This window comes from Pseudopodoces humilis, chromosome 2, assembly GCF_049639895.1.
Source record: "Pseudopodoces humilis isolate 2021_Gansu_Grassland_sample_001 chromosome 2, ASM4963989v1, whole genome shotgun sequence".
NCBI lineage: Eukaryota > Metazoa > Chordata > Aves > Passeriformes > Paridae > Pseudopodoces > Pseudopodoces humilis.
The window spans coordinates 55,020,736-55,035,502 of record NC_142201.1 but is presented as its reverse complement, the minus strand read 5'-3'; the positions used below and the strand labels follow the sequence as shown (position 1 = coordinate 55,035,502).

The 14,767-nt window shown below is 41.9% G+C and overlaps 1 protein-coding gene across 1 annotated transcript; it reads right to left on the bottom strand.

Annotated features, from left to right (window-relative positions):
- Positions 1–3,504: 3,504 nt before the first annotated feature.
- Positions 3,505–8,777, bottom strand: PCDH20 (protocadherin 20). Its single transcript, XM_014248666.2, has 2 exons — positions 8,724–8,777; positions 3,505–7,603 (listed from the first exon to the last, which is right to left on the bottom strand). The coding sequence occupies exons 1-2, from the start codon at positions 8,772–8,774 to the stop codon at positions 4,907–4,909; spliced, it is 2,748 nt and encodes a 915-aa protein (XP_014104141.2). The 5' UTR covers positions 8,775–8,777; the 3' UTR covers positions 3,505–4,906.
- Positions 8,778–14,767: the final 5,990 nt, after the last annotated feature.

Below are 14,767 nucleotides of genomic sequence, written 5' to 3'. Positions count from 1 at the left end.
GATACTGCCAGGGCTGCAGGGAATAGACCAACATCCAACTTGATGCTTAAAATGCAACTCTTGATTTGAACAGTTGAAATAATTCCTTACAGTGTATTTCAGTTAAGTGTTTGCTACTTACCAGCAGGGTTAGCTAGCAATATGAAATCTGAAACTTCAACACATAAGCTTATATTTGTTTTCACAAGCAGTGGAATAAATGATTGAATGCATTATAAATGATTCAACGTTTCTTCAGTCAGAACAATGTTTTCTTAGCACCTGTTCAAAGTATGCTCATCACAAAAAATTAAGAGTTGAAATTTGGCCTTTAAAATCTACTGTGTAATGAAACTAAAATGCAAATGTAGCAGAAATCACTGAAACATTTAGGTATAACATGTCAGAAAGATTATTCAAGTTACCAGTCTGTGGTATAAGAATAGAAGTATTTTTCTCATCCATAATGTGAAAAATAGAGCTGTATAACTTTTTACTTGCTAGTGAGCTGAAATATTTGAATCCAAGCATCTCAGAATGCAGACGACAGTTTTATCTTATGTGCTGGCTCAGTCTGGTACAGAAAGTTAAAATGAAACAGCAATGCTGCCTGTACAAGTACTTTTGCGTGTTTTAACTCAGAAAACTGTAAATTATGACATGTTGCAAATAACTTTCAAATAGTTTCCTCAAAATATTTCCCACACTATTAAAATACAGCAGAAAACTAATTTCTGCAACTTTAATCTCACTGAGCAGCTACTATTCATATAAAAACTATGTGAACCTACTCTATAGGAAATGAGGGTGCCAAATACATTTATTTCTACTTTAAGTTTCACTAGACATCTCCTTTAAGCTCAAATTGTTTCGGTAATAGAGATAAACATGCTTAGCTCCTCAAACTCCTGCTCTGAAGAAGAGTGGTCTAAATCAAAGTTGTTAGTTTCAGCTGGCTAATATTTAATAACTAATCGTTTTGCATTGTTTTTCTCTCCAACTTACACTGGTGAGAAGAATGTACAAAGAAACGGTATTTTTGAGAAGATGCTGAGAAGCACAGTATAGGGAAGGTGGCAGTCAGCTTTCAGCATGGTTCTGATAATGCATATGAATCATGAAAAGAAACTCTCTGCATATTAAGCTGATGGTTTATTTTTGGCAGAGGCTCTTATGCCAAACTGCAAGGTATTTTTGTGATGCAGGCCACAGCTCCCAGAAAGTTCATTGCTTTGAAGCAGGAGGTGAAATATTGGTCATGGACTACCAATCATATTCATGAGTTTGAGTATTTTAATGAAATCTTCCCAAAACAGCAGTTAGGGGCAAAAAATTTAAAATGAAACCCCAGCCAGTAATCAAAGGTTTGTCACTGCTGTCAGGGAGGCCAACTTTTGCTAATACCGTACCTCTCCTTGGATGTCCTGCTAAGAGAGTGGCAGCTTTTTACATTCTTCTCAGTGGACTGTGGCATAGTTGCATGTTTGAACCCTAATACTGAAAAATGGAAATAAATTACCATAAGATTAATTGTTTCCTGAGTTTTGACACAAGAAAAAGCAAATAGCTCTAATTCCCTTTCCACACTTTTACATCTCATCCTTTATTGATACTCAGTCAGGTGTTAGGCTAGTTTTGCATCAAAACAGTAACTTCAAAGAATTATTTTAAAAAGAATAAAACAAAGGAGAAAGAGAAGACTGATTTTCTCTGTCCACTGCTACTGGGCTCACTGCCCATTTCTTGTCTTTCATTTTTTAATTTGTTAATTCTAATGAAAAAGTGTTTGCATAGCAAGTTCAGGAGACTTTGGCAATACAAAACTTAAAACAATCTCATTTTTTATAAAAATGAACAAAGGGCACCCACTCTTAAGATTGATCAGTGGATACTGTAAATGAATGAGACATTTATTTTTGTGCCAGCTCAACTACCAGTGTCAACAAGATTTGCATATATTTTGGCAAGTGCACTGCACAAGGTGGTAATAAAATAGGCCTTTTATATCTGAGTCTAATTTACTTCAGTTATACTCATTAAAAATGTGTTTTCATGTGAAAGGAATTTCAGTAAGGAGTACTTTGGAAACAGAAACATCACAGAAATGTTTGCTATACAGCCAGTATCAAGAATTTTACAGCTGAGAAAGAGCATTTTTTAGGAAGAAATTCCCAGATTCTACGAATGTAAAACTCCTGTTTTGTAGTTTTTTAATCATTGTTAGGCTCAACATTGCAGGTTTAACTATTATGCTTGGTGTTAATAGCTGTATTTTTTAAAGTAACACAAAATATGGAGTAAAAAACCCAACTTACTGCATATTTTATCATTTTCAGGGACATTATACACAGATAGTCTACTTACAGAAGGCAAAAAATGTGTTCTATGAGGTCTTATCCAGTACAAATTCCTGTGCTCAAGTAAGTGTTGGTATGGCTGAAGGTGTGATTTTAAACCCATTTTCTTTAAATGTGTAGAAAATCAGGAGTGAAATGCTTCATGAGCAGTACTTTGGCTTTAACAGGCTTTTAACATTACATTTTATTGAGCATTAGGAACATGCTTCATCTAAACAAACAAAAAAAAAAAAAAGGAACAAGAACAGCATGTTTAACCAAAGCTTAATCAAACAGGGTCAAGACTGTATTTGTCGAACCTGAATAAAAGTATCTGTCCAGTGTTATATGAACACACACTTAAAGATCAGGATTATTTTTTTATTGCATTTCTTAAGTCTTAGGTTTGCTCCTGTTTACACTGTCTGGAGAATATATTGGACTGCTAATTGAAATAAGAGAAGAGCAATGAAAAGAATCCTGTCTTTCAGTTACCTTGCCTCCTTACTGAAGAGAAAAATGCAGAGGATCTAGCTTCATCACCACAGCAAAAGAGTATCTCTAATAGAGAAGTTGTTTCCGAAGATATAATGCAATTTTTCTTCAGAGATAAGAAACAATATCTTTTCGTGTCAAATGTATTTCAGGGATGCATACCGTTTTGATAAGATGAAAATAAAGGAAAAGAGGTAATTGACCACAAAGCACTGACAAGATGAATTAAATTTCATGAAACACAGCCATCAAATCATGCCCAAACAGAAAATATTCTAACCTGAAAAAAAAAAAGTCTTTTTCCTATAGCCAGGATGGCAAAATTATGGGTATTATGCTAATACTGTTACTTTGACTAAGTACACCAGTATCTATTAGAAGCCCTAACATTTCAGTAGGTTCAATGTAAAGTAATGTGCCAGTCACAGAGAGAAAAATCAAAAACTGCCTCAAATTGTATTCCCTACTTTCAAAGCAGTTACAAGATGCCCCACCACTTATATCAGCCGACATACAGCTGGTAATTTCAAGAAGCACAGCATAAGCTATCATTAATGATTTTGAAGTGTACTAATTTGTGAAATATTAGGACATGTCACACAAGATAGCCAGTACCTAAGAACTTGTGAAAAATGCATTTCTAATAACCAAAATAATATTTAGTTTTATAATTAAAATTCTAGGAGAGAGAGAATAAGTATTATGAAAATATATAGCTTTAATTTGCAGACATATAAACACTTTTGGTACATTACAGACATATGATGCGAGAAATCAAAATAATAACTTTTAAGCATAACACTAATTTATCTTTTCACACAGAGAAATTTGATGCAATCATCATACAAAAGATAGTTCTCAGCTCTTAAAATGAAGTGAAAGTAATACATCACTGATAAATTGCTGCTTTGTTGCAGAGGATACAGCAAAGAATAAATTATCAAGAAAATATGTCACCAGTCTTACAAGTTAGATTTTGGATCTAATCCAAAATCAAAGCCAATGAAAAGGAGCCAGGAATGGTCGCCAAAAGTCAGAAACAAGATCTTTCACATGAAATACTAATCCAGAAAGGAGCAACAGTCAGAATAAAAAAAGTCCTACAATTCCTTAGAATGTGATTTTTGTTTTCATCTGGCAGATCAGATCCAGAAGTAACATCTAACAAAAATCTACTGCACAACCAAACTGATGGAGCACTACTGACAGATTGCTCAAAGTACAAAAAAAATACCACCACTTTGGTGACAACTAAAGATTCCCTTGCTTCCTTGCATCTGGCATGTTTATGAGGATGAGGATGGGGTTCTGTCATTATTTGCTTTAGGAAATATTAAATATAATTTTTCCATAAAAATGACCAGCAGATTGCTGAAGCAAATGATAATGAGAGTGGAATCTGGAAAAAAATGAATGATATGTCACAGCAGTCCAGATTCTCATTACAATATCTTGCATTCTTGCTCAACAGGAATTGCACTTCTTGTTAATGCCTCTTCTATCCTACTGTATAAGCTTTACTTGTGAGGTAATAAAACATTCTCGTTTTCATTACTAGTGCATTTTAACACATTTATTCTTTTTATTATACATACATTGGGACAGACATTTTATTATTTTTTTTTTAATTTTTTTTTTAGTGGTTAAATGTCTGTATGCCAATAGGTATTTTATATTAAAATCAATATAATTAAAATATATTCTGTTTATCTCATGGACAGCACCTCGAACAGTTCCCTGCTCAGGAGCATCTGATGCCCTCTCGTGGTTAAAAAGACTTTTAAAACTTGAGTTTAAAAGAATCATCTTACCTTCACCCTTTTTATGTTCACTGACCTTATTGATTTATGAATGCTGGAAATGATGTCCATGTTTTTATATTCAGGGTGCTAGCTGTTAGTTACTAATGTTTCATAAAAAAGCTGTACACTGAAATTGAATTTAAAAAACTGTAAACAGCTATTTACAATTATAATATTATTAAGTTATAAATTAGCAGTCCTTCATTGCAACCTCTGTCAGTACAACCTACAGCTAGGTGTTTCAGTGTCATCTGGGGTTTTTCTGATGTTCTGTGTCTTATACACAAAGAAACATCAAATGTTAGAAATCTCCATTGGTTTCTTCTCCAACATGTGCAGGCTAATTCTTCCATTCAATGGAATTTGTACTTCCAAGTTTTCATCTGCTCTGTGATGCTTTTTCCCTTTTCTTAGACAAATGTAAATTCCCATCCCTGTTACTATAGCAATTGAACCCAAGCTTATTATTGAAAGAGCTACCAAGGTAGGCATGCAGGATGCTGACTCCATTTTTTTGTGTGCAGGCTCTATGGATATTTGTGGCTGCTTTTCTTCTACGCTGATATCAGGCTCCTTCCTTAACAAACTTTCAATGTAGCTCTCATTGCTGACAGTATCATTGACAAAAAGGTTCACCATGACAGTGGAATGGAGAGGTTCTGGGTAGCCATGATCACTAACTTTTACAAGCAGCCGATAGAGGCCATAGTCATTTTGCATCAGTGACTCTTCCAAGGTGATATTACCAGTTTTGGGGTCAATCCTGAATGACTCGGGTCGAGGGCCTCTTCTTCCTATGATACTGTAAGCTATGACTGCATTCATGCCGGTGTCCTTATCGACAGCATAGACCTCGGTGATGGGAGAGCCAGGAAGGGTAGAAGGAAGGACTAACAAGTAAGACATATTAGATTGAGGAAACAAGACCAAAGGAGGGTTGTCATTTATGTCCAGAAGAAGGATAGTTATTTTTGCTGTAGAAGACAGGGCAGGATCACCGCCATCAACTGCTTCAATCCACAGCACGTATGAGCTTTGCTGCTCCCTGTCCAGGGAGACTTTAGCTCTCAAAACTCCTTTTCCAGTATCTATAACAAAAATATCGCTTCCATTCAGAACTGAAAGGGCAACCCATCCATTTTGCCCTGCATCAGCATCTGTGACACTTATAACTCCAATTTCACCAAAACCTGGAAAGTTTTCTGGCACAAAAAAGCTGAAATCCTTATTGATAAATCTTGGACTGTTATCATTTTTATCCAGTACAGTGATGGTGACGGTTGCTATTGATTCTCTTGGAGGGAATCCAGAATCTACTGCTTTGACAGTGTATCTGTATTTCTCTTTTTCTTCTCTGTCTAGCTGGGTGGAAACTGTAAGAACTCCTGTGGTTTTATCTAAAGCAAAATAGGAAGGGGCATCAGGACCTAAGAAATAAGACACTTGCCCTCTTTCTCCACTGTCAGCATCAGTAGCATGCAGTTTGGTCAAAAAAGCATTGGGAACATTGTTTTCCTCAATTGACAACTCTATCAGCTGTTCAGAGAAAACTGGTGAATTGTCATTGTCATCCAGAACCTGTACTTTGACAACTTTCCTGACGTGAAATCCTTCCGAGTTCCATGCAACTACAGAGATTTCATACAGCTGCTGTGTCTCAAAGTCCAAAGGCTTTGTGGTCTCCAGCAGGTATTCATTGTTGTATGGCTTGTACGGTGAAAGCCTGAAAGGCCCATCACCATCCAAATAGCAACTGACTTTGTATTTTTCATCGGGGTCTTTGATGGTAAAAAATGCTACAGGTGTGTTGATAGGCTCAAGTTCCTTTAAGTAGACCACCCCTTCCACTTCATTAGCTATGAAACGAGGAACAACTTCAGGTGGCCTCATCATGACTTTGATGATGGTCACCAGCACCGTGATCACGGCAGGAATACAGCCGGGACCGTTGCCCAATATGATCAGCCTGTGGAGCCTTGGAGTGTCCCCATCAACTTTAGCAGAGAGCGTGATTGCTCCTGTGCTTTCATTCAGATGGAACAAATCTCTGGATGGCTGGGGGACCTTCTGGCTGTAGGAGTAGGTGATCTGGGCATTGGATCCAAGGTCGATGTCCACCGCGTGGACAGTAGCCACGTGTGTCCCTAGGCTGGAATTCCCGTAAAGGGTGATGTTGAGCTGCGAGTCGTTGAACTGGGGACAGTTGTCATTGATGTCGCTGATGCCAATAGTGAGGGTGGCACTGCCCACGAGTGGAGGAGTCCCCCCATCCTCAGCGATAATGACTGTGACATACTCGTCCTGTGTCTCCCTATCCAGTGCCCCCATAACAATCAGGTAGGGAGTCCTCTCCCCGTTCTCGTTCTCCTCCACATCCAGGGTGAAGACACCGTAGTTATCTCGCAGGCGGTAGGTCTGGACACCATTGGTGCCCATGTCGGGGTCCAGGGCAGGGTGCTCGATCGCCAGGCGGGTGTTCACAGGTGCATTTTCGGGCACCGAGAGACGGATGTGGGGCACAGGAAAGCGGGGAGCATTGTCGTTGACATCACGGATAGCAATTTTTACCTTCACCAGGCGAAAGTACTCCTGTGGCAGTACCAGCACATCCAGCAGCAGTAGGCATGACTCTGGTGAGGGGGAGGAAGAGGAGACAGCAGCTGATCCCCCGAAGATGGTGGCCCCACTGCTTTCCACGCACAGAGCTTCCCGGTCTATCTCCACAGCTGAGGTGTGCAGCTCTCCAGAGCGGTTGTCCAGCTGCACATACTGTCCCCCCAGGCCATGGGAGGCCAGGGTGAAGGAGAGTGGGGGCTGCAGAGATGCAGGGTGCTGGCCAGCAGCCATTGGGAGCTGCAGGTCACGGGCCAGGCTGCCGATGAGCACCCCAGCAGGCAGCCCCTCGTTGAGGCTGTAGAAGAGCTCAGTGGCGCGGCTGTAACTGGCAAAGCAGTTGAAAGGCCCAACGAAGAGCAGGAAGAGGAGCAAGTGCTGAGGAGAGAGAAGCATAGGGTTGTGAGGAAGGGCTGGCGCCTCCCCCCACCCACTACCTCCCCCCACTGCCACTTCGAGCAGTGAGTGCTGCATCTGCAACATGAAGCCATCCTCCCTCTCCCCACCATCCTCCCAGTACAGCAGCTAGTTCCAGGGCATAGGCATCTGTACCCTCCAGGCAACACCAGCTGCATCCCCCACAGCAAATACGCACTGCCAGGATGGCCCGGGGGCACCGTGCCTCCCCGCCGCGTCCCAGCAGCACTTGTGCCCGACATGCCATTTTCCCTCCTGCCCCCGCCCCAGGCTCGCCCCCGTCTCACCAGCGGCACCTTTCCTCCCAACCACAGGCGCATCCCAAACCGGGGCATCCCCTTGTACATCCCCAAACATTTGCTCGCCCCACTCCCCTTCCAGAGCAGCAATGCGAAACGCGTCCCTCGCTGCCCTGATCCACAGCCCCGTCCCGAAAGCTGTTTTTCCCGCATGTTCACGGGTCCCGCCGCGCAGCGGGGAGGCGGCTCGCTCTGCGCAGCCCGCGGGGGTCCCGGCGGAGGTGCCGCGCTCCGGGCGGGTCCCTGCCTCCCGCGGCCGCGGAACCGGCGGCTCCAGCCCCGCCGTCACGGGTCCCCGGCCAGCGCCGCGCCACCCCGCAAGGTCCCTCTGCTGCCGGCGGACAAGGCGAGCTGCGCGGAGGAGCCGCGGAGCGGAGGGACGGACTGACTGCGCGGAGCAAGTTGCCCGAGCTGGCGAGCGCGTCGCCCACTACACACAGATGGAAAGAAGCTCCCCGAAAGTAACTTCAGGCATCGTATCCACGGAGGAAATTTTTCCTCCTTCCCCTCTTTAATCACCCGTTCGCTTTTCCGCCGCTCTCTGCCACAACCCGCGCCGGCAGCAGCAACAAATATAAACTTTTCGCGGCTGCCTTGATATTTGGGGAGAAAAAGACCCAACAAACATATCCACGTATATACGGTCTGGTTTGTTTGTTTGGTTTTTTTGGGGTTTTTTGTGCTTTTTTTGCCAATTTGTTGCCAATTTCTCTGCTGCGTGCGAAGTCGGGCTCGGGTGGCCGGACGCGGCGCGTCCCCCCCTCCCGCCGCCCGGCCCTCACCTGCAGGCTGCCGCGGGCGCTGGAGCTGCCGCGCCCGCCGGGGGGCCCCATGCCCGGCCACCGCTGCCGCCGCCGGCTGCGCCCCGGCAGCCTGCCCGCTCCGCCGCCCGCCCGGCGCTTCTCCTCCCCGCGGCTGCCCATTCCCCCGCCGCCGCCGCCGCCGCCGCCGCGCTGGGCTGGGCTGGGATGTGCGCGCCGCCCAGGACACTCCCCCTCCGCCGCCGCGGGAAGGGCCGGAGCCGGGGAGCAGTCACGGGCTCGGCTGGGAGGGGGGCGGGCGAGACGCGGGGGCGCGTCCGCGGAGGCTGCGGCAGCGCCGCGGGCAGCGGGCAGGGAGCGAAACGGCGCTGTGCTAAGCCCAGCGGCGCGGCCACAGCGGAGAGCGGAGATATTGGGAGTGTGTGTGATCGCCCGGGCAGCGCTGGGACCAGGGAAAGAAGGTAGTCCTGTGTGGAAACTAAGGCGGGAAAAAACATGTTAAAAAATAAAATAAACTCGGCTTCTTCTTCGTCTGGGGAAGGATGGAGAGCGACTTTTTACAAGGGCCGATAGTCATCGGACAAGGGGAGCAGTTTTAAACTAAAGGAGGACAGATTTAAATTAGGTGCTAAGGAAGAAATTCTTTACTCCGCGGGTGGTGAGGCACTGGAACAAGTTGCCCAGAGAAGCTGTGGGTGCCCCATCCCTGGAAGTGTTCAAGGCTAGATTGGATGGGGCCCTAAGCAGCCTGATCTAGGCATCCCTGCTCTTGACCGGGGGGGTTGGAACTAAGATGATCTTTAAATTTGCTTCCATCCCAAACAACTCTGAGATTCTGGTTTGTGGTGTGAGTGTCAGCAGGCAAATCGAGAATTAACAGCTGCATTGGCATTGCAGAGCCTTGGTGAATTGAGCAGCTTGTACCTGCATGAAACGAAAGTCATGTTTTTGAAGAGATTGTAGGCATTTGATTGGTGAAAAAAGTGTCCTGCTGAATTAGGGCAGCAATTATGATTTGCTGCTGGCTAAGAACTCAAAGGTCCTCTGCAGCAGAAAATTATGTGTTTTCATTTTATAGTCTCCAGTCACTACTGGCTAGACTATAAGCCTGCCATAGGACTAGACGTGAAATTATCAGAACTCCGGAAACTTTAGATAGCACAAGACCAATTACGTATTTATTTAACATGTTGAACTATCAAAAGGATTGCTAGTCTCCCCAGAATTACTTACACTGTCTGCAGCATCTCAAATAGAATTTTAGATGCCCATCTTTAGCCTGAAAATGCTCAGTGATCTGGATCCAGGCTACTGCTGACAGCTCAACTACTGGGACTCTTAAGCACAGTGGAGCTGCCCTTCACAGAAGTAAAGTTTGTGTGGGAGTTGGAACTCACTAAATCACAGGGCCTGAAGACCACCTTAAGTGTCTCCATGCTCTGTGGCAAGCACAGTGTGCAGGCATTTGATCTCAGCTAGGCAATAAAAACATAGACCACAGCAAAACATTTTCCTTCAGTTAAAACAAAAATTACTCTTCACTTTTCCTTTCACAATTCCATGAGACAAACTCCATGTCCAATCCAAAGCAAAGAAGCAAAACCCCCTGTAATAAGAATCCCAGTCCAAAACCAACTTAATGTCTGAGTCTTTCAGGCATTATTCCATCTTTGAAAACCAAATAATAAGTGAAAATTGCAAAACATATTGTCTAGCAACTCTTGAGATGTTCTGAGGTGTTGTGAGGGTAAGAGCAGTGGCACAGCTGCATAGAATAGAATAGAACAGAACTTATATAACATATAACACACTTAACAGAATAGAAACAAAAATTTCCAAGACTGACTTTCTCTGGGACTGTAAACAAATCATATTAATTCCTTTGTTCCATATTCTCCATCCTTAAAATATAAATAGTGCAATACGGTTTGTCTGAATTAGAGCTTTACCCCATTCTTGCTAAAGTCAATGGCAGTGGAATCAGGCTCTGTTTTATTCAGCGAAACTCTTGGAAATATGCTGTGATTTTAATAACCATTTCATCCCAAAAATGACATTAGCACAATAATCATATGTGACCTAAACACTGAAGCATTACAGTACTAACAAAAGGCCTGACTTTATTTATTATTCATTAATCTCTAGGGTTTTGAAACCACTCAGTATGTACCGCTCTTATAAATTGTTTATATCTTTGCCATTCATTTCTAGCACAAATAGAACAGACAATGCAGTGTATACAGTTCAAAGCAAACATGTATAATTTAAGAAAGAAATCAAACTACCCAAGTCCTTTACTAAATTCTCATCCATGTGCACTGTTCTGAACATTGCTTGGTGTTAAAGGTGCCCATAACTCAATCCTGTTTAAGTTAGTTTGACTGGACATGCATGACAGATGCTTTTAGTTGACTCACATCTGCTCTAATTTTATTCATTTCAACAGAAATATTGACTCATTTGGATTTCAGTCAGATTTTGACACTGATTTATATGGAGATTGGATTTCATAGATATTATAATTTTAGTTTTAGTGAATCAGTAGTCTTCTCATGAATGAAGTCACTATAAGTTTCTACCTTTAAGTTCTGGTTTTTGTTTCTCTGATGTTACAGCTTCCTCTTATGTTGTTTCTTCCTCTTATGCTTTTGGAATTACTGACCTATTCATACACCATTTTTCACAGCATTACAGCCACTGCATTTCCCTTGGGCCGCTGATAGGGTAAATGATGACTTTACTGTTATAGTATTCAGGTTTTCATTATACTTGATGACTTTTGTTTTATTAAAGCACAGGTGTAACAGCAGAATTAGAAGTTTTCTGGAGCATCTGGTACCTCTATAATATTTAATTTTGTTAGACATCAGAAACATCTAGTAAGTCTTAAAGGCTCCTTAAAGACTAATGTGTCTAATAAATCTCCTGGTTAAGACGTACTGCAGCCTGTTTAAGAAGAAGTACTCCAGCTGTATGTGGGATATGGAATGAGGGGTGTGAGAGAAGCAGCAGTATAGAAAAGATACCAGATTGGCTTTTTCACTTATTATTTTGGGGGAAGAACCCCTTCCAAAGCTGTGGGAAAACACTGAACTGATTTAATTATATTTCTATACTGACTTATGTTTTCTGGGACAAAGATGTTAGAAATTTATGAGCCTAATTCCATTCAACCACATACAGTTAAAGATATCTTTTTAACTTGCATTTTAGTACATAAAATCTGATTATGACTGCATTCAAAATTTGTGTTGCAATTAGTGATGGAGAAGGAACAAGTAAGAACATTTCTGTGGGATTCCTGATTGACTCAAGTGTGTAAAATACTCCAGTCTGAGATCTAGTGACAAGCCCTCCAAGAAGTATCATAGTTATTGATAAATAGATCAGAAAAACTAGATTATTGGTGTGGTAAAATAGGTTATTTATTTTTCATTATCCTGACTAAAGAACAGAGTATTGATACTTAATTGGAATGCCTCGGTTTTGTGGGCAGAGTTCCAGCGGCAGATGGGAGCCTTCCCAGGTGATTCATTCGGGACCATCACTTCTGAAAGAGAATATCAAATAGTATCTTTTGGCATGGCTGGCAACTGTGGCCAACTTTTACAAGAGATAGGGATGCCTATCATTAGGATGCCTATCCTATACACGTTGCCCTCTCAATTTAGCAAAAAGCTCTCTGCTACAACCTGTGGTTGTATAGAGGAGGACTGTGGTGTGAGATATCTCCATCAGTGAAATTCAAGTGACTCAGATGACAAACTTTGTAAGACTCCAGTCAGTGTGATACTTTGAGACAGGTGCTTTTCAGTGGGGAAACAGTCATACTTTGCAGCGAAAGCCCCGGTGTATTGATTTCTAGTCACAGAAAAAAAACTAAGAAAGGCACATGGCTAACAGACTGCCAGGGCACTGAAGGTTTTAAACTGCAGGCGATACAGGGCAAGTAAAATAAATCCTTTTAACTTTACCAATATGCACTTTTTATTAGATGCTTAGTAAGGAAAATGCCTTACATGCTGAACTTCCTGTGCAGGACGGTGGATTACAGTGTGAAAGACTCTATGAATATTAGATAGTGACCTTTCTTGCAGAAGTACGGAGCATCTGGTACTCGCACATTACTGAAAGCTGTGATCATTCTGTGTCACTGTAGATCAGTCCTAGCATGATCATTCTGTTCTCAGCACAGAGCAGGAGAGGGGCTTTGGCACTGCTTTTCCTTGTGTCACTGTAAGACAGCAGAAACTCTGGCTCCAGCTTGAGTAAAGCAACAGTCGAGCTGGAAAGTGGACGACTCTTTGGGGTTTATATCACTCAAATTTCCAGCTGCCCTTTCAAAGGGGTGGTTCTTGCAAGCTTATGCAAGGTGAACCTGCAAAGTTCTGCTTGGCAACTTTTCACCAACAATACTCTGCTGTGGTCATGACAACCTTACAAGAAAGTAGCTAAGATGTGAAAGCAGTTTCTAAACTTATGAAGGAATACCCCATGAGGCAAAGTGGTGTTTGATAGGAAGGCTGACAAAGGTGGATGAGATTTTCCTGTCTAGTTAGCTTAGTGCCTGTTGGGGACTGCTATGTTGAAGTACCACAAATCAGAGCTGATAAACACTGGCAGAGAAAAGAGATTTGGGAAAAAAAAAGGATTCCTGCAGCCTCTAAACCAAGTATTTGACACATTTGACCAACTTCTTCCTTAGATTCTTTTGAGATTTCGTAGAAGTATGAGTTCTCTGGTTATGATGTTTTGTATATATATATCTTCATGCATTTTGTGCTTTTCTTTTTATCTGAAAAAAATCCAGTATAGTACAGCAGTGAGAAAGATTATCTTCAATATATTTTTAGTCTTATCACAACATTATTTTCAAAAGAAAACCTAATTTAAAATTTATTAACTGAGTATAATTTTCTAAAAACATAAGAGGAAGACTTTAACTCAGATTATATTCCAGTACAACTTTTTATCACAATTTTTATACTGTGTTACATGGCATATGAACATTTGCTTTCACTGACTTCTAGTGTAAGGCTTAAAATAATAATGAAACAGCTCTTGTTTAGTAAAAGCCAAAGCACAAGCTGAGCTATAGTACTAATATGACACTGCTAAAAATTATTAATGCCATAGGTCTTTCATTACAGTCCTTATCGCATTAGTTCAGGGACAGCATTTCAGCTTCTGCCAGCTCACTGTGTACATAATGTCTAAAAGTTATGAGAGTGTCATGAATATGTAGATATTTCTTAATTGACTTCTCATTGACATTAAGCCGTGGCTTCTGAGCTGAAGTGCCGACCTTTTAGTGCCAGAAGCCACCTCTGAGGGGAGAACATGGCTCCCAGCAAGGGAGGACAATGCACTGAAGAAGCCCTGTGATATGCCAGGTAGCCAGGACATCAAGACATGGGTATCAGATCTTCTAAGCCAACTACCAACAGCCTGCAATCCCATTCAAGTTTTCTGTGATGGAAATGGTTAGACAGTGGATATAGTGCAGCAGTACAGAGCATTTTTCCTCTGATTGCAGCAGCTCCAATGATATTTCAACCTTTCTTCTTCTGAAACAGGCAGTTGTATGTATTTTTCCCTGTCAGTAGAACTGCTTAGCTCTGCTCTGAAAAACATACAATATGTTGTAGCTTAACCTGTGCTCTTTGGCCACTGGGGATGGACATTTTCTTCCTTGACAATAAATTATTACCTGAATTTTCCAAGGACCAGATTCTGTCATCTTCCCTCAGTCTATATTCAGGTAAAAATTCTTAATTAGCTGTTAGCTAATTCCTTGCTCACCAAAATTCTTAAATAACCTGAAACGCTTTTTTACTGAATGCAGGATAATTACTACGTGTTCTGGGATTCGGGCCGAATTTCATCTTGTATTTAAAGAAGTTAGACATAGCCAGCTCCCAGTGGGATTTATCACATTTTTATGTGTATGATGAAATGAAGATAGTGAAACCAAACAACTTAATGCCTAAGCTACTTTTTAGATAATAGGAAAACTTTCTTGCTGTATACTTCAGAAATCTTGCAGCTGATAGAAGCTTTATTGT

What these genes read in the sequence shown, in the direction of transcription:
- PCDH20 (XM_014248666.2), bottom strand. Translation starts at nt 8,774, where the DNA reads ATGGGGCCCCCCGGCGGGCGCGGCAGCTCCAGCGCCCGCGGCAGCCTG. An exon ending in GCGCCCGCGGCAGCCTGCAG is followed by an intron (nt 7,604 to 8,723) that starts GTGAGGGCCGGG and finishes CTCTCTCCTCAG; the next exon opens with CACTTGCTCCTCTTCCTGCT.